The sequence below is a fragment of the Abramis brama genome (genome assembly GCF_963993115.1).
Source record: "Abramis brama genome assembly, chromosome: 7".
Taxonomy (NCBI): Eukaryota; Metazoa; Chordata; class Actinopteri; order Cypriniformes; family Leuciscidae; genus Abramis; species Abramis brama.
Genome location: NC_139969.1, coordinates 21318020 through 21338268, shown reverse-complemented (window position 1 = coordinate 21338268; position 20249 = coordinate 21318020). Strand labels below are relative to the sequence as shown.

Here is a 20249-nt window from a genome sequence, read left to right as displayed (position 1 = left end):
ATGGTGAAGGCTATGTGATGATGTGGGGCTATTTTAATTCCAAAGGCCAAGGAAACTTTATCAGGATGCATAGTATCCTGGATCCATGAAGTAACTGGCCTTTAAAAATAAAAATCTGCCTGCCTCCATGGGAATTTAACATAGGGGTGTCCAGACTTATGCACCCTGTATTTTAAGGGAGAACATTTATTTATTTACAATACATTATTCATTCACAAAGAAAATTGGTGTCCTTAAAGTTTGGATTTTTCCTAATTTTTTTAATTAAGGCATTAAGTTCAATTTCCAAAAGATGATTTTTTTATTCCTCTTTTTAGTCAGATTTAGCATGGGTGTCTAAACTTATGCATAGCACTGTATTTGAGTAATGCGAATACTGTACTACTTGTCTTATCAAAAGCTGGATTATGCTGTGCTCACAATGACAGCGATTAAATAGGTGGGGATCACAGAGTCTTCAGCCATTAGTTTCCAGTAAGTGTTCCTGCTTGGTCTCACATAGTAAAAAGAAAATAAACCATTTTTCATTGCGAATCTCAGTCAGTGTGAACTTCCTTTTAAACCTAGTCTTAAAGGGTTAGTTCACCCAAAAATGAAAATTCTGTCAGTAATTACTCACCCTCATGTTGTTCCAACCCCGTAAGACTTTGGTTCATTTTCAGAACACAAATTAAGATATTTTTTATTAAATCTGAGAGCTGGATCACTTCTCCATAAGCTTCTATGTAATTGAAACCATAAGTTTATCAAATGACGAGAATACTTTTTGTGCGTAAAAACAAACAAAAATAACGACTTTATTCAACTATTAATTTTCTTCCGTGTGGGCCTCCGAGTGAGTTCACGTAGGGTAACAGCGCAGCGCTTCTGGCTTGTACGTCAGAACGAAGGCTCACTATTGGCCAGCATCACACGCATCACACACGACCAGCGTCGAGCCTACGTTCTGACGTACAACCCAGAAGCGCTGTGCTGTTACCCTACGTGAACTCACCAGAGGCTCACATAGAAGAAAAAGAATAGTTGAAATCTTTACTAACTTTCTGGGCTGGAGGAGTGAGACAGCTCTCAGATTTAATAAAAAATATCTTCATTTGTGTTCCAAAAATGAACAAAAGTCTTACGGGGTTGGAACAACATGAGGGTGAGTAATTACTGACAGAATTTTCATTGTTGGGTGAACTAACCCTTTGACTGCAAGAATGCCTTTGTTATGGCAGCTCATCTTAATGGATGATACCACCTCACCAAGCTCCACAGGGCAGGGGTGACATACATGACCACTGAGGTCAGAATCACTGCACATGGCAGAATGCATTAGTACCCAATATGGTTAAAATAAAAAACAACTCTGTCAGTCCTCTCATGCATTGGACTTGGTCATGGTGTTTGTTTTGCTTTTCTTTGGGTGTGCAGGTTGTTCAGACACACTGGCCCAGTAAAGAGAAACAGTGACACATTTGTGCCCTGACAGGTTGGTTGGAACCTCTGGCAGTAGAAGATACAGAGATCTGGTACCAAATGCAGAGATCCTAATGTACCACATCCCTCAGCTAACGAGAAGCAGGCCTGGAACAGTGGGGAATGGTCTTCAAAAGGTCTCTCCTGTCCAACAGTCAAACTACTGTGTTGAGTTCATGCACACTTTAACACGCCGCACACATTCGCTGAAGTGATCCAGTGATGTGCTGCCATAATTGGGCTGGCAAGAGGATTTTAAGGTAAAGGGCGCTGCCCCACGCTACTGCTTTGACTAAACACATCAAAAGGGCTTAGTATGCAAAATCCTTTTCCCAAATTCTATTAATACTATATTGTAAATGAGTATAAACATTTAGGTACAATATCATAAGTTTATCAATTACTCTTGCAAAAAGTTCTCTCACTTTTTTTTAAAAGTCAGTTTAAGTTTACAACCATGCTGCCTTACAGAATGTGTCATTTAAATGGAAACATTCAGCAATGGGTCACAGTGGTTTTCTCTTGCAGAATAAGTGGCGAGGAATCCAGTTAGCTAAATATAATGATGACTAAACGTCTGGCAGACTATCATAAATATTATACTTACTATAACTCCGATAACCACAACACAGAATTACATCTCAGAATTATCATTTATGACAAACAAAATAAAGACACACAAATTGAAGAACAATAAATAAAAGTAGACACTTATTTAGCAAAATTGTTGTAGATTTCCATGGTTCATTGCAAAAATGTGGTCGGTTACCCACAGAAAATAAAGAAAACAAATGTGCATATTATTTGTAATGATTACTTCAATGAGCTTATTGTTTCTGCCTAAAATTAATACATGACGTAAGCTAACTGAGTGATTTGTACATGTACATTTCTGAAATACATTACTTAGACACAGTCACCTCTGATAAAAGATCACTAAAATATAATGTAGACATGCATTTTCTGTAAAGCTGCTTTTGAATATGTATTGTGAATATGTAGCACTATACAAATGTGAATTGAATAATAAAATACGAAATCTCTACATACTCATGAGAACACACAAGTTACATCACAGCATGACTAATGGATTGATTCAGTGTAATTGGCCTAATAAGATTCCCTGAACCCACGGTATCTTCACCTTTTGCACTCAATGAACCTTTTCATCAGACTGTTTTCTCAAGTAGTGCTTCACTAATGCATTGTTGTCCATTACGCTTTCATCCCTAAAGAGCTCAACGGAGAAACATCATAAGTGTTAGGAGGATGAAATTAAACACCTCAGCTAAATTCAATTTTCAAGACATTCGATTTGGTATTTAAAGGAACTTTGTATCATTCACTATATAATATTTTATTATCATACATTTTAAGAATGATGCTGAATGAAATAACCTGCAAAATAATTGGCTTAAACTAAAACTAAGTTTTAAAGGAAATTTCTAAGTGATAATTGGAACAAATTCATAAGACTGAGAACCATATGATTTAATTTAAGGAATTCTTTCTTTTTAATATAACCACAGATTGCTAAACACAGCTGTGTAATCTGACTGGGAAATTAATACTTATTTAGTCTTCATTTTCAGAGCACTTCTATGCTAGAACAAACATTATGATCGTATATAAAATGTGCCATGGCATGACAGATTAATCAGACAAATGAAAATAATGTTTTCATATGCTTTCATTCTTTTTTTATTATGCAGTGTAATGTTGTGTAAACTGTGGGTCAAACTTGTGGCTGGCATGTTTATTGTCTACAGAACGACTATGAAAAGGTGACTTAAACGAATCTGCTTTGTAATTGCTCTTATTTATTAGTTCGCAGCAGGTGCCAGGCAGCTGTTAACTGAACAGAGGGAAAAGACATAATTAACTGTGATGTTAAGGTTTAGAAAGTATTGTGTAATTTTCAACTCTGCCACTTTCAGCAAGTGAGACATCTTTGAAGTGAATTCAAAGACATGATTCCAGCTAAACTATCAGCACTAGCTCTATGAGACGTGGCCTGGCCTTGAAGGGAGGAATAATATCACTTACCAAATGTACATTTGCGTGTATAGCAGATGCTTTCAATCAAAGAGACTTACAAATGAGAAACATTACAAACAGTACTAATTTATTATACAAGAGCCAACAATACTTGGTAAGTTTCAATATATATTTCAAGAATAAGCAAACCTGGAAATCCAGACCTAAATCTGAAAGATTAATGGTCTGGCATCGACTAATGAAAATCGGCCAGCTCGAGGGGCGGCACCAAGCATGCATTTGAAAATCTCACTGCACGCTACTGGATAACAATCACAACAATAAGCCCCATACGCTTTAGCTACCAGCAGAGCTAACTGGTCTGGTAGATTAGACTCTTGGCGTATCCGGTTGGCAAAACAGAAAAAACGCCCTTCTTGCAAAGGAACGATTTGAGCGCCGTCTTCTGTTCCTCTTTTAGATAAAAAGCCAAGTCTAACTTGTTCATTGTAGCGGCCAAAGCCGTTTCAAACAACTGGTGTTCATCCATAGCCATCTTGCAATGTTTACTAATGACTTCGACGTCGCAGTGCTGCTGTCATCTGTTTAGCTCGCCTCTGGCCCGCCTATATCAGATAACCCGATGTGATTGGTGCAGCTCGGATACAAGGGCATATTTAATGGGCATCATTACTCGACACCGGAGTAAACTCGCTGAGCAAATTCAACTTGTGCTCTCGCGAGAACTCTGGATTTCCAGGGTAAGAATAAGCAAGAGTAATACTGAAGCTACAGCAGAAAACAAAAATGTAAACAAAAACTGATTAATAATAGGATTTTGTTTTTACTACAATAGCAAATGAACAATTCTCACCTGAGAAGCAAAGGAGTGCAGTTCAAACTCCTCACTAGCAAGTTACTAATCCAGTTCCACATAAATGCAATGCAAGATACTACAGAGACAAAGGAGAAACTGCTTTTTAAATGTATTGTATCTTCATACACATCCAACCAAAGTTGTCACCGTTATTAACACTGAAAATGTTAAATCAATGCATAATAAAGTAATTATAAAGAACTACTAATCTAATAATATTAGGGCCAACAAGAACTGCCTTTCTATGTTCCTCTAATTCAGTATTTACTTAGTGTTATGTTCTCTATTCTATGAAAAAAGTGAAACTGAAAAGAAAAAACATTTATTACACGTCAACTTGCGAGTATTCATTATGTGAAATTTTCAATGACTATGTTTAATCTGCTTTGACAAAATCCAGACAGTTATTTTATTCCATCTAAAATATCACTTTCTCATCCAAACCCCTGAAATCAGGTCATAAAGCTCTTAATTTTTTTCCATAAGTGGAAATTGTCGTCATTAAATATTATTTGGAAAGTCAAGTTGGTTATGTCAGTTCATGTAAGTTTTTTCATTACTTTTCGTTTTTTTTCTTGCATTAAAGATGTCACTTCACATTAAGAGCATCAAAACACCATTTGTTGTTTGAATTTCGTGATAAAATTGACAGAATTTGAAAGCTCAGACAGCTGTTTCTTATCACAAGTAACAAAGCACAAAGCTTTTTGTGATTATTGGATGGAAGGGGCACTACAAATAATGTTTGGTGTAGGGAAAACTGCAGACTTGGCAACCTTGGCTTGAACAGGTGATTCAACAGGGATTGCGCTTAATTTTACTCATTCCCGCAGATATTGTGCTCACACCCAAAGTGAGCTTAAACAGTCAAATACACACAAAATGTCAAAATGCTGGTCTTGGCGAATATTCACGTTAACACAGTCAGTTATGTTTTAAGTGAATGTAAAAACAGCTGAGAAAGAAAACGCATGTGTAACAGTATAATGGATCCGTGCGTCAGGTCTTAAAGTGACAGCAGCCTATGCAGTACCTGCTACCAAATTATGAGATAATATTAAAAATATCTATATGGCAGTTTTTCCCCATGGTATTGATGTCAAAATTGTGGCCAGTGAAAATGCTGAGTGGATAGTAACTTTGAAAAACCACTAGTTTGTGTGTGTGTATCCTATATATATATATTATATTATCACTATACAAAGAAATTTTTTACTTCCTGGCACCACAATATGGCCTTCATATATATATAAAAAAAGAAGGCCATATTGTGGCGCCAGGAAGTAAACATTTTCTTTGCATAGTGATGGAAGATGTCTGGATACGAGGACTTGTGTTACAGGGAACATAAATGAACAATATAAAGAACAATATAAAAGGATCCTGGCGTCTCACATTACGGCTTATTAAAGCACTGACGGAAGGACGCATCACTGAAGAACTAAAGCCGACCGCACAGCCACCTCGTCAGTCCAAACATATACAAGCAAGTGCAAATCTGTGAGAAAAACTCAGCTGAACTCTGAAGCTAGGAAATTCCACTGAAATGACAGTGGTTGAATCCAAACCGCCAGACATGGACAGAGCTTCTCTACTGAATACGGTGGGCGGACAGTACGTGGAGCCAGTACTTACACACTCCACGCATCTGCCACGTTAAGGAGACGAGACATCTTTAAATTACATGCGGCTAATTGTTTGTGACTTGCATTCCATATTTCAATAAAACTATTCTGGTTCTGGTTGAGTTGATGTCTATGATTATGGATTTACAAAATTAAATGTTTAAATGAGGAGTAACTTGAGACCTGAAGAGCAACAAACAAATGAAAAACGATTTAATGTAAAGCAATACTCCGGGTGAAATATAAATTAAGCTCCATCAATTTGCATTTTTGGTATAATGTTGATTTTACCAACAAAAAACAAAAATAGAGAAAAGAAATCCCTCATTTTTTTCAATGTTAGAATGAAAAGGAAAATGCAACCAAAGAGGATGAACTGAAACAGTAATCGAATGAGGAATATAGGAAAAATATATAGGAATGGAATTGATTGGATCGTTGTAATTTGATAATTGCTGCAATCATTTCATGTGAGTGACAAGTTGCTAGAGAGAAAGAAGTGAAACTCATCTGGCCTTTGGACAACGTTCTTGATTGAAAGTTTTTGATTAAAGATGTTTTGATTAAATATTACCAACAGATATATAAAAAAATATTGATGTGCATGGATAAATCACTCATAATAAACACGGCAACGTTCCATAAAAATAAGATCTGTTAGTAATTGTTATTCCTTTGTGACTTTAAAAAATTTAAATTAAAATCGAGGTTATGGTGAGATAATTACATTGGAAGTGCACTGTAAAAATATGCTGTTAAATTTATGGTTAAAATAAATAATAATAATTCAGCTGTGGTTGCCTGAACTTTATACTTATATTTATATAATTTGATTAAATACAGTTATATCAATTTAGTAATACAAGTGGCACAATAGAAAAATCACAACAGAGTTCATCATAAGTGGCCTGTCCATAAAACAAGGCCAATTCTTGTAAACAGATGGTGCAAGACAAACAACCATAAGGGAAAATGTAACAGAAAATGTAACAAAACACCCTTTTATATATATATATATATATATATATATATATATATATATATATATATATATATAAAAAAAATATTTTATATATAAAATACAATACAACACAACACAGTGTCAAACAGGGATATCTGGATTTTTTTTTTCCCATACAGTGATTCATACAGTACTTATTTACTAGGCAAAATCATAAATTTTACATTCTGTGATGCTTGATCATATGAAATAGGTTTTTACTGTAGCAATTTACTGCAGGTTTTCCTTTTCTCGCTAAAAATGAAAACTATTTTAAAGTGGGAATAAGACTGATTTTTGGATATACTTGCATATACAGTATAGTGTCCCATCTGTAGCTCCAGTATTAACAGTAGCCCTGTACGCCTCTGTAAAAACTCCTCAGCCATATAAAATAAAATTCCCATCCTGTATTTCCAATCAGGTTTCCAAACCTCAGCTCCTTTAAATTTTCTTAGTGTAAATAAATCTTTGAAATGTAAACCTCTCTCGAGGATGTAGCGAAAGAAAAATGCATAAAAAGACAAATCTGAGTTTCACCAATAAAACACACCACACAAATAAAACTGCGTTCAGAAGTGTGACGTTTTGGGGCTTGTTGCAGTGAAAATATCTGATGATCCCCCACAGTGTTCTTGTTGGTCTCAGATCACATTACCCAGCATTCCATAACAGTTTATGGAATCTTGGCTTTTAGGCATGACGGCCCAATACGTGAGGTCGGTTCTTTTTAAACGGTTAAAGCCACAGTCAACGGGAAACTTAAAGTCATATTTTACTGTCCCTGTCAACACGTTCATCATCACATTCAATTAACTTTAAGAGCATACTAAAACCACAGTAATACAAATAGCATGAGTGCTATAATGCTTTCAAGACATCTACATGGACATGAAAATAGATTTGACACTCACTGAAGCGTTTGTTTAAATGAACTTTTTGGAGTATTAAATGGCCAATAAAAATAACTTGTCACTGTAGTGATTTACAGCACTGCAACACTACTGGCAACATATAATGGAGCACCACAAAATGGTCACAGAGAATCAAGAGACACTGTGAATCAGTGTGTTCAGCATATTACAAAAAATTTAACATGGCAGCAACAAGGGTTGTGAAGAAGAGCCAGCCGACCATTAGTCCTGCACTCCATATAAAAATCACATGAGTTTATACTGAGGTGCCTGTTGCTGGATATTTCTCATCTTGTTACAGCACAATATAATTTTATCAGATAAACTGTAACTATCACCCAGACAAGTTTACAAGTCTCCAACACTGTGTTCAAGTCAAGACTAAAGTCTTTAGTCTGGGTCAGCTCAAGTCTTGTGCATTTCAAGGCCAAAACTAAGTGATGGCTCAAGTCTTACTCTTTTTTTTCACGAGATTCAAATATCTTTAGGTACGTTTTCTCTGTGCTGTAGGGGCATTTTACAAACTCTCTCACAGGACGATAAATGTAATCAATTTATTTAAAAATAGTAGTAGTAAGTCATTTACATGCATGTATTTGGCATATATTTTATCCAAAATGGCTTAAATTGCATTCAAGATCACTATACAAGATATAATTCCCAAGGGATCGAACCCATGACCTAGGCGTTGCTAGTGCCACAGGTTTGAGCATTGGTTTCCCCCCGTTACAGACATTGTGTTGATTCACTTCACTCACTGTTGGTAAAGTCTCTAGTTCAAATCTGGAGTGACTTGACTTGTCTGACTGAAGTCTCTGCTATTACACTATGTCTGAGCAGTTAACCAACACATCTTACAAAACTCTTAAAATCCACTCTAAATACTAAATAAGTAAATACGTATATAACTAAATAAGTATATAAACAAATATATATTTACTAAAAATAATAAACAGCAAAAAAGAGAAAAGAAGTAAAAAAATTACCTAAATTTAGATCAACTTCAACTAGACCACAAACATATATAGAGGCTGAAAAACAAACCCAATCCATTCACATATTTGATGACATTAGGAACTTTTTACAGCCCATGATTGTATTTTAATAACTGCATTATTAATAAAGTTTTTATGAGAATAACTTTTTCCAGCTCCTGGTAAATGTAGAACCTTTAGCTTTCCATTTATGTCCATCTTTATAGCACACGATGCAAGTAAAATTATCCTCTGCTTGACAGTTACAATGCGAGACTATGAATTGGATTTCACTGTAAACAGATCAATTTGTAAAATTTCTGGCCAACTTTTTTATAGTTAAACACAAACGTAACTGTTGCTGCTCCAGCAATAGTGCAGGAAAACCAAGTTTTCTTTCATGAAAAGTAGCAATTTCCTAAAATGTCTAACATACAGAAAAACGCATGAATCAATCCACCATCATAAGAGTCAGACATTCAGACATTTTCTTATAATAAATTTAGGCAATCAAACATTGTAATTCATCATAAACTTTAATTCTAAATATTTATCCAAACTGAACCCCTAAGATGGACAAGGACTAGTAGGATGAATTCAAGTCCTCATAAAAAAATACAATGTATTACACAAAAAGGAAAAGGGCTAGAATAGTGTTTTGGTCAGTGAGAAACAAAAACTCTTGAAAGAGACAGAAAAGTCTATAACCTAAACCATTTCATCATGCATTTAACATTTCACCCGAAACAAAATAGCCATGGGCAGCAGATGAAGATTGCAGCAGTATTTTCATTATGTGCTAAATTCAAAACAGCCATAGGCTTCAACTGGATATCAAAATATGCTCATTATAATAATCTTACCCTTATTTCCCCATAGATAAATCTCTCTCTCTCTTCTATGATTTTAAGAAAATCTTAGGGTCAAAGGAACTAGGGTTAGAGATCTTTTAAAAAAATTAACTGTCATTTGCTCACCCACGTTACAAACGTGACATCTTTCATTTTTGGGTGAACCATCCCTTTTATAGTTTATTGAAGTCTTAACATATAAACTTAACTTCATAAATTATCTGTAATATGACCTAGAGTGAAATCAAGTTTGTGTTTAGTAAGAAAGATATTACCTTGTTGTGAGTGGTTTCCAGGACCTACAACCAAGCCTTTCATAATCACAAGGCTGAACGTGCATTATTTTACAGGATCGAGTCTCATGTTTATCTAAAAATAAAGAAAAAAGAAAAACACGTTTTGCAAGTAGACGCCAAACCAAAGAGCATGCTCGTCTTCAGTATGTCTAACAGCAAACATATTATTAACATGAAACAAAACGATTAACTGAAAACATTTTATTCATTAGCCAAAAGAGCTGATCCCAAAATATGACGGTTTGACATTGATGTCGCATTACAAAAACAAGTTCAGAGGTAGTTTAGTGTTGTTTTCATGCACGGTGGTAAAACTACAGTGAACTTACCCGAAGTCGAATCACTGTTGGTCCACTGCTGCAGAAACGACACTAGTGTGTAAGACTCATCCATCCTTCCCTCAAGAGTGAAGACCAAACCCATAACCTTGAATTTGTTTCATCTCTTCCTCTAAAAAAGCGCCTGACAGTGAAACATAATCGCCTTCTCGTTCTTAAAGCGTGTAAACCGGTAATATAATCTAACTGACAAAACTAACAGAGACAGTCAAACATCATTCGAGGGAAATCGGCGTTATGGTCTATAAAAGTGTAATACTGATTTAATGGAACATAGACTTCTGCTGGCGACTCATGCGCACTTACGAACTCTTTAAACAAGAAATTATTTCTTTAAATCTATACTTATCCCAAATGACGTTTAAGGAATCACTATGGAAACATGTCATTAGTGTTTGGTGTTACAAATTAACTTGTGGAGATATACTTAAAAAAAAAAAAAAATCTATAAGTCTCCCTGCATGGAAGTTTATATAATATTCATTGATAAAACCCAATTATAATTAACTACATTACACTAAACACTTACATGTAATACTAAATATAACTGATGATGTGCAGCGCAGAATACAAACAGTGACATCTGCTGTATAACCGGAGGAACTGGGCATTTAGAATAATCTGCAAAATGTATCTGCAGCCATTTGCATGACATTTCAGAAAAGTTTATTTAATTACATGAAAGTAAATATTTGATATTTAACCAAATAACCCAATCGATGATCTCTTGGCAAACAAATACCATGTAAACCAGGTTAATACATGGAGCATAGTGAAAATTCATGCAACGCAAAAGGTCCTTGATAATTTACCATCCAACCAGAGTGCTGTTAAAAACATCACAAACATAGAACGTGAACAATGACTCAAATGGGAAGTGTTAACCCCTCATTTTTGTTAAAGGTAGCATACTAAAATCTAAATATACTCAAGATGAAAAGTGATGACATCTTAAACATTTCCTCAAATCCCCACCATGATTTTGAAGTCCACCAGACTTAAACTCTCTCATCACATTCTAGTACACAGGTACATATACACAAACAAAATTCCCAGGTTATGGAATTGTGTATGAAAGATGTAAATGTTAAAGTTACTGGGATTTCAAGGGGAAATACAGTGCAGCACCAGGCTGTAAAGCGATATACTTTATAAGGCTTTGAGTGATGTACAGTGCTAATCCCCCAAATATCAGACCTTTCAAAGCAGCACATTGTCTCTTTTCCCTCCTGACACACACACATTCAAAGACATCTGAGAGGACGAGGTTGTGTGGTGCACTATTCCTTGAATTCCAAGAACTGTTGAAGCCTTTTTCTATGTTCTGATGAAATATTCACAGCACTGTAAACAAAGAAAATTAACAATAAGATTTAGCGTAAACATGCACCACTGCACTGTAAAAAAGGAAGATAAAGCTTTTTATTAAATAAAGCAGGTTCAACTATCCCGTTTACGTTTCGCAACAATATTACTACAAAGAATGATGCGACTTACTTCAAGTGCTCTCCAAAAGTGGTAGTTATCTTGTAGATGGCTGTCTTCAGCGCAGCCCTCAGTGCAAACCTTAGAGTTTTGTAAGTGGAATCACCCATGCTGCAGATTGTCCTTGCAGGTTTGCTGGAAGCATGTGGCAGTTTGAAGTGTCTATCAACAGCCTACAATTAATAAGTAAGATTAACCAAATTAATCAGACTGTCACCATTTGAATTCATAGGCTCATCACTTTTAACACTTAAATGTCCAAAAATGACTTGCTTTACCTCTAACAAGACTACTAAGCAGCTAAGAATACTAGGTAATGTAGTCTGCACCACTCCAAACTGATCCTCGGAGAAAGAGGCCGCCACCAGATGAGATAGTCCTAACAAATAGAAATAACAAAAGACTAAATAAATCATTCAAACAAATAAGCATGGAAGATGGCATCTCTTAAAAATGAATCACTACTTTCTGACCTTGGAGAGCCCAGATATGAGCCTGGCTGTCAGCAAACAGAGCTTGGCTAGAGGCTTCTGGAAGCTGTTCAATAGAAGAAACTTTTTAATATGGAAAAAGCATGATTTAATTATATTGAGTCTGAAATAAATTTCATACGTGATTTGATGCATGCAAGAAGGTATACAAACACGCACTGTATAAACGGATTCAAATGATTTGGAAGCCCTTCACCTGACAATCTCAGTGAGAGAAACAACAGTGGACTTGACTAAACCCCAACATACAGACCCAGTTTATCTACAGTTGCTCTAATAATGGCATTATAATGGATGGATGGATGGATAAGGATTAAACTGATTTTGTCTAAAGTCAAACTTTTAAAGCATAAACTGTAATATGCCATGCATTTTTTAAAACTGTGTAAACTGGGTCACTATAATCTAACACTACAACTGACCTACAGAACTAGAAGGACAGGGGAGACTAATGGTGTTAGTGTTAATTTAAACATGGGCAGAATCTAGACACATGCATTAATGATTCCTGCAACTAAAAATCTGTTGTGGGGACATGCAACATGCCTTTGCAGACAGATCCTCCATTCAAGTAATGCATGCTTAACCTTACCTTGTTAAATAAATACACTATCAGCACCCGCTTTGCCAAAAAGCTTTTAACCTGGGCAGAACAATTGAGAGTATGACAGGAACATTTGTTAACAGGTGTCTCTAGGCCATGTCACGGTATCACACTGTAACGTGAACTGGCTTCTTTTTTTTTCCAGCAACCGAACTGGACACCCAAAAGCTTGTCATTTCAGTTCCTATGGATACACACACTTGGAAACCAAGAAAACCTTATGAAATAATAAAGGCTTCATTTACAGGTCAGTTGGAATTAGATGAAGATTCTACCTGTTCTCTCCTGTTCTGCATCCACTGGGTCAGGAAGCTGGGTTTCTGATTGGCTGCAGGAGGGCTGGGAACGGTGGCTGGGGAGGCCAGAGGACTGCCATTGGTTTGTGACTCTTAAATGAAAAAAATAAGTAAGCTAGGTTATATCACAGTATGATTGAAAATTATTGTCCACAAGTGTGTAAATTTGTTTTTGGCTTCTCAAAACGATTTACAAAGTCCACAGAACCACATGAACTCCAAAAACATGACACTTAAAAATACATAATGCAATACCTTTTAAATAGTTATAATAAAAGTCTAATAAAATCCTATATATTTTTTTCATTATGTTAAATAATGAATAAATAAATTAAATAAATAACTGATACTAATTAAAAAAACTGAAATTTATAAAATAAAATAAAAATCTCAATTTATTATAAATTTATTTAAATTTGAATATTTAGTTATAATTCAATATGAATTAAATTATTTTTTAACTTTATTTTAATTATCTATCATTTAACAATGAAAATAATAGAAATAATTATTTTCATTGTTAAATATTAGCACATACATACATACATACATACATGCATGCATGCATGCATGCATACAGACAGAGATAGTTTTGGTTAATCTGCCTCACCTGTGGAGGCACTCCAAAGTTTGGGGCCCCTCCTCATGACGTGGGGGCTTTGTACAGTACCAAACCAGGGAGAATGGGGTTCCTGTTGGCCAACCAGACGTCGGATAGCAGGAGAAGAGAAAGGGCTGTCCACGTCTGGGGTGAAAGGAGCCGTCAGAGCGCTGTGCGCACCCCCCACCGATGACTTGAAGACTGAACCAGGGGTCCTTAGCGGGACACTGAGTCGAGGAGTCTCAGGAATGTCCTCTGTTCCTGACATCACTACAGATGAAAGGAAAAAATAAAAATCACTCTCTCTGGAGCAGTTTGATTCCTCTAACATGTCACCAAGGGCAGTGCTGGACATTTTGCCCTTGTTGGATTTTATCCAAGCGGCCTTACCTGAGCTGCTTGAAGAGGCTGATCTGATGTCACTGCTGGCAGATTGAGATTTGACTCGGCCATTAGAGGCAACCGCATCCTGATGAGCCACCAGTCTTTGTGTCAGCTCACTCAGCAAAGACAGACATTCCTTACTGATGGCATTCCAGTTATGAGGGTGACCACCTTCATGTACAGGTTACATTAGTTTACCAGTGATGAAAAGGAATAAGTTTAGAGTTCTTTCAAAGTTTTTAGTTTGTACCTGGCTGACTCAGACTGAAGACTTCCAGTCTACGTGAGGGAGAGTGTTGCGATAACAAAGCCAGGTCTTGCAGAGCCAAAAACTGTGAAACAGACAGTTAATCAGTAGAGGAACTATAAAATCTGCAAACAAGTATCAATGACATTCAGGATTAATTTTGACCATGACTTTTCCAGTTGGTAATAACAAATATAACAAAAGAGCAAAATTCGATAGCAAATTTTCTCAATCATTATTTTACTGAGGTTGTACTTACAAAAATAAATATTCAACAGATAATTATAGTTTGCACAAAAATTACATTCACTATAGAAATTCCCAAACCGTAATATGTTATTTATTTCCATGAGCCTTTTTTTCTGAAAATGAAGGAAGAAAACTGACCTTCATGACTGAAGTGTTCTTCTCAGTCAAAACTTTGGGCAGACACTGCTCTGCATCCTCAGTAAATGTGGACTGCACTGGAAAACTGTAGGCCTGAAGATGCACAACAAGCCATCAGAATCATTTTCAAAACAGGTACTACTATGCCAATTGCTTTGATACATCCAAGAATCAAACCTCTGTACCTCTGTGACATAAATCCTGAAGAGAAGCACAGTGAGGTACCAGGTTAGGTACAGGAAAGTGCCACTGATTGCCAGGTGGTAGAAGAGGGAGAAGTCTAGAAGTCCAGCCAATGAATCTAGTGGTTGGAGAGAACTAAAGTAGCAAAAGAGATATAAAGATTTATGAATATAGGTTGATTTTACTACATTTATCAAATATTAGTAAACATTAAATATTCCAGTTTTGGTAGATTGTGGTTCCAAATCTGACCTGTCTATCTGTAGATTAAGTGTGCTGGCGATCCAGGTCTTAGGAACATAACCTAAAGAAGTTAAAACAACATTTAAAGAGAATCTAACAGGAAAATAAATGTATTTTAGAGTATGTATCTCTGATCATCAATGTAACTTACCAAAAAAGAAATAGAGAGCAGCAAAATTCCTGGCTGAATATAAGGATTGAATAACACTGCCCTTCACCACCGCTGGTAGACAGCCCTTGAACCGTGGATATTTGTATTGCTTCACCACCAATGTGGGAGAGAAAGGAGTTTTGCATTGATAACTTATATTGAAAGCATTAATGATTCAGCTAATTCTTATTCAATCCTTCTAAAGACTTTTGCAACTATCAAAAGTTTAATGAATACGAGACAATAGAAATAGTGGTGGACTGATATATATCCAAGGCCGATAAATTGGCTAATATTTGGTAATTTTTAAAAATTACCAGCATTGGCCGAAAAGAGTCAAAAACAGGACTTTTATTTTGACAGTGTTGTGAACCTAGCACCCTTCTCACAGACAGAACTGTCAAACAACTGTAAATTAAGATTGATTAACCTTTGTCTCATAACTGAAAGGCAAATGATTTACCTTTTTCACTTACTATAGCAAGAACGCATTTATATCATTTAAACAAGTATTTGAAAGTCTAATAAATAATTGGATTACAGAATCCAAAAGTTTCTATCTAAAGTAAAAAAAAAATATATATATATATTGATTCATTTGCAAAATATTTATTAATTTCTAAATATTTTACTTAATATTATGTAAACTAAATATCAATTTAATGGCAGAAATTGTTATGCATGTGTTACTTACAATCTTTAAATTAAATGGTCTGATATTGGCATAGGCCATAAAAAAAAAAAATTCCATATCAGTCGACTACTATGCATGACATTTAGCAAATGACCTGAATAGACAAATACTTACTTGTATGGGTTGAAAGGACACATAGTACATATTTTGAACCACTCCCAAAAAACTATGACTGTATCCCATGAAGGCCCCAGCCAGGAGAAGAAAGAGATGATACTCATTCAGACAGGTCACGAATTCACCACTAGAAAAGTCCACATAAAATAAAGGACAGTCATTCCAGTTATTGGTAGAAACTGCATAATAACAAAAACACCTGTCATTAAAAACCAAGCACAGACAGAGAATGCATTTCATTTGCAATGTAGAGGTGCACTTGGCCTATATTAGGGTAAGAATGACCTCCGGTAATTTTGAGATAAGATTACACTGTTAATTAAAACAACTTAAGATATCTGTATGCGTGTCAATCTCTTCGTCTGGGGACGAAAGAACCGCAGCGCCTAGAATACAATTATTGAAACATGATCCTCTGTGCATGTCGACGGCTCAGTGAATGTGGGACGAACAGAATCCGGTCATAACCCACCTCTCACTTTGCCTGCAGGGAGTTCCTAGAGTGCTGTAACGTCCACCGATGGTAACAGAAGCACACCACATTACCAGCATGCCCATGGTGCAGTAGACCAAAGAATGGACACACTGTCGCGGGTGGAGCACTGTCCCCAGAAGAGCCATACGTGAACACCGAATGGAAGGAACCACTTAGAGAAACACAAAGAGTGAAATCAATAATCAGCATCACGTGTAATTCAATACAAAAATTACAAATTAAACCATTTTACGCATTCATGAAAGACAAATCTATTTAGTCAATTTACTCACAAGTGTAGAACTCCAGGTTGAAAAAGCCAATCATCAGAACCACTCCACACAGCACGACAAGGGAAAATATGGTGGTTGAGGCCGTAAGAAGACTTGTGCATTCTGAAAGCAATGTTTGAGATGCTGACTAAAGGGCAATTTAGATATTAACCATATAAAGCCAAAAAATAAGGCCTCCAGATTACTGACATTATCAAAACATTGCTGAAAAACCTGTTGCACAAAATCTACGGCATGCCTTCTGTCATCTGATTGAAGATGCATACTTTCTTGGCAAATAAAAGGTATTTTAGTACGTGTATTGTAAAAAAACGCTATGAAAATAAATGTGAATTTACATTTTTTTCAGGTTTTTTCCCCTCCTAGTGTGAGCTCCATTTCCTCACTATATCATACTAGATGGGCCATAAAAGCCTGTTGGATCAAATATGATACAAAACAAACATGCATTTAACTTAAAATAAAATGTATTTCACATGTCAGGCTTTACGTGGTTTAGCACATTGTGTATGATGTTCCTTGGGGTCAGAACTACTGCTTATATAAATAATGAATTCACACTCCACTGACTCCAGCACTTCTCGGTATCAGTAACTTCTTGTAATAATGCAGTTTGTAAAATGATCTTTTCTTGCTCCTTTCCTCACCTGAAATCCATTGGATGGGGTGAAACAGGCTGAATCTACTCAAGAGCACAAAGACTGCAGTTGTCACTGGCAAGAGAAGCACCGACCATGCAATACTCGCCACCGCCCTCCATATTACAACCTGGAAATAAAGAAGATGAGAATTTGGTTTTGTACAGGCGCATTTCATACACCTTCTCAAAGACAATCTTTCTACGATTATAATTTTAAAAGTTAACTCTAATTCATTACAAATAACTAATACAATGTAATACTCTATCAATTTATCAGAAACAGACACGAGAGCACACAAAACTACCAACCAAAGTTGGTTGGTTACCGTCCAGTTCTTTAAATACGGTTTATATTTAACCAGTCCTTACCTTTTTTATAAACCAACAGTTCTGTTTGAGCGAAAACATTTTGTCATGCTTGTTTCAGTTCTGCATCACTTGAGTAAAATCCATATCAACATGGCAAAAGTGAGGATAGTACCCGCGCCACTAATTCGAAGGACCTCATAAGGACCGCTACGAGTGCGTCCGACTTACTGCCTGAGTACAATCACACTTATAGCGATAGTTCGCCCAAAAATTAAAATTGTGTCATTATTTACTCACCCCTCATGTAGTTCCAGACTTGTATGACTTAAGTTCTTCTGTGGAACATAAAAGAAGATATTCTGATAAATGTCTGAGAATTGCGTTCATATTCCATTAATGGAAGTCAATTGTAACAAAAACTGTTTGGTTATCAACATTCTTCAAAATATCTCCTTTTGTATTCTGCAGAGAAATAAAGAAATCATACCGGTTTGGAACGACATTTTGGGTAGATTTTCCCTTTAAACACTGTAATTCTGCGCAAATTAATTATCCATTCTTTTACTTGATTTTAAAATATAGTGGAGCATATGTTTTATCATTATAAATTAATTAGCCTACATATAGATTAATGACTTGTCCTATCAATTAGCCTACATTATCCTAATTAAATAGAGGAAAGCTGAATAAAAATGAATACATTTTATATTTAATGTTAAACAGTAATTCATTATACACAATGTTGTGAGCATTACATCAAACAGCAGTCTAAAAAAATGTAATAATGAACCAACACATAAGAAATAACTGGTAATTACACAGTCTTCAAATATGCTTCTATCATGTTATTTCTTAATTATTTTTTAAAAACAACATATGTGTGTTTTATAGAATTATTTAGAGCAGCCTAGACAGACAAAACAAATGTTTCATGGAATAATAACTGTCAGTTGTGTATTCCTTTCGCTTCATTCTGAATTAACGCGTTTTTCTCCCGATGAGTGCCGTTTGCTAACGTGATGCTGCGTCTCTCCAGATTAGTTCTGCTTTTGTCGATCTCTCGGCGGGTCTTGGTCTCAAACGCATTAGTGGGTAATATCTGGGTTGAACTGATGGACATCTCCGTCTGGATGCCTTTATGCACCACCGGCTTTTGTCCGGGTCTCTGCGGTATCACGGGCAGGGACAGCTGTTCCCGCTGAGCCTTCTTGTCCTCCCAGAGCTTCAGAAGACGCCGCTGATTGTTTGTCATGTCCTTCAGGTTCTGTTGCAGGGAATGGACCTGGTCCTCCAGCAGAGTCTTTGAGGTGACAGTGTTCGCCAGTTCAGATGTTAGTTCATCAATGGTCAAACTTAACTTTCCCGCTTTTTCGACGAGTGAACTGCACTCGCGCTCCTTCTCGTGCAGGTCGTTGATTATATCCTTGGTGGTTTTACCGTGAAATTTGGGACTGGACTCTAAACCAATTTCAGCCCTCAGAATCTTCACTTGTTTCCGCAGCTCCTTGTTGTCCATAGTCAATTGCTTTAGTTTCTGTTTGAGAGCTTCGGTTGATCTCATTCGAGACTCATATTGTCTCATTTTCTCCCTCATCACATTCTCGCGGTGCAAAGCATCGTCTCTTTCTTTACGACACTTTTCCAGAAGCTTTGAAGTTTCGTATTTGGACACCTTTTCCGCTTTCCCAGCCATGATTCATTTGCAGTCTTAAATGCAATATTGAAAATGCATGTTCCTTGATACAGGTCGTCAGGTCAAAGTCTCTTTAAATAGGGTTTCCATTTGCAGGTCATTAAAATAACAATGTCAGCAGATACCTGTGAATTCAGAAATAAAGCCTCCTTATTTTTAATCCACTGTGTAAAGGGAAACAGTGACTTGTGAAGCTGACATTCCTCCACAAAGGTTATAGGTTTGGGAGGCAGCTTCGGTGTAACTCTAAGCTAAGGCTAGAATGACCATTAATTAGGACACACACACCGCACATTGGCACCGTTTCAAGTGACACAAATTTTCTATTTTGTTAATTTGGAAAATGTAGCTCAGCCATTTCATAATGCCAGTGCCAACTAAAAAAATATATATCTAATTAATCTATTGACAGTGATGAAGGAAGGTTAAAAGTGCACTGCTGATGGTACTCGGAGATATACGAAACTTTGCACTGTATCAGATCCTGACATCAAAGACAAGATAGATGTTATCTATGACAATAAACCTTTGTTTGTGAATCTTGATGATGATCAGAATGAAATTCTATGATCTGCACCAAAACCACTTGGCTCTCAATATCACAATCAATCACTGAGGCATTATACATGGAAAAACAAAACTT

General features: G+C 36.1%; 3 protein-coding genes across 4 annotated transcripts in view; all 3 read right to left on the bottom strand.

Moving 5' to 3' along the window:
* Positions 1-10436, bottom strand: part of glis1a (GLIS family zinc finger 1a) — a 33801-nt gene extending 23365 nt beyond the window's left edge. The window contains exons 1-2 of the mRNA XM_084120134.1: positions 10305-10436; positions 9955-10048 (exon numbers count right to left, since the gene is read on the bottom strand). The gene's annotated coding sequence lies outside the window, so the exon portion shown is untranslated. The remainder of the gene's footprint in view (positions 1-9954; positions 10049-10304) is intronic.
* A 526-nt stretch (positions 10437-10962) lies between these two features.
* ndc1 (NDC1 transmembrane nucleoporin) lies at positions 10963-18129 on the bottom strand. 2 transcript variants are annotated; one of them, XM_084120132.1, is made up of 18 exons: positions 17974-18129; positions 17612-17732; positions 16965-17066; positions 16669-16843; positions 16194-16323; positions 15386-15494; positions 15244-15295; positions 14994-15126; positions 14809-14901; positions 14425-14506; positions 14181-14345; positions 13800-14060; positions 13169-13281; positions 12882-12932; positions 12272-12335; positions 12077-12177; positions 11811-11971; positions 10963-11657 (listed from the first exon to the last, which is right to left on the bottom strand). In XM_084120132.1, exons 1-18 carry the CDS (start codon positions 18010-18012, stop codon positions 11594-11596), a joined length of 2016 nt encoding a protein of 671 aa, XP_083976258.1. In that variant the 5' UTR covers positions 18013-18129; the 3' UTR covers positions 10963-11593. The 2 variants fall into 2 exon arrangements, with proteins under 2 accessions (XP_083976258.1, XP_083976259.1); XM_084120133.1 differs by lacking the exon at positions 12882-12932 and having other exon boundaries at positions 17974-18127.
* A 479-nt stretch (positions 18130-18608) lies between these two features.
* On the bottom strand, positions 18609-19722 carry LOC311086922 (uncharacterized protein). The gene has a single exon (XM_084120131.1). The coding sequence runs from the start codon at positions 19604-19606 to the stop codon at positions 18860-18862; it is 747 nt and encodes a 248-aa protein (XP_083976257.1). The 5' UTR covers positions 19607-19722; the 3' UTR covers positions 18609-18859.
* Between the last annotated feature and the right edge of the window lie 527 nt (positions 19723-20249).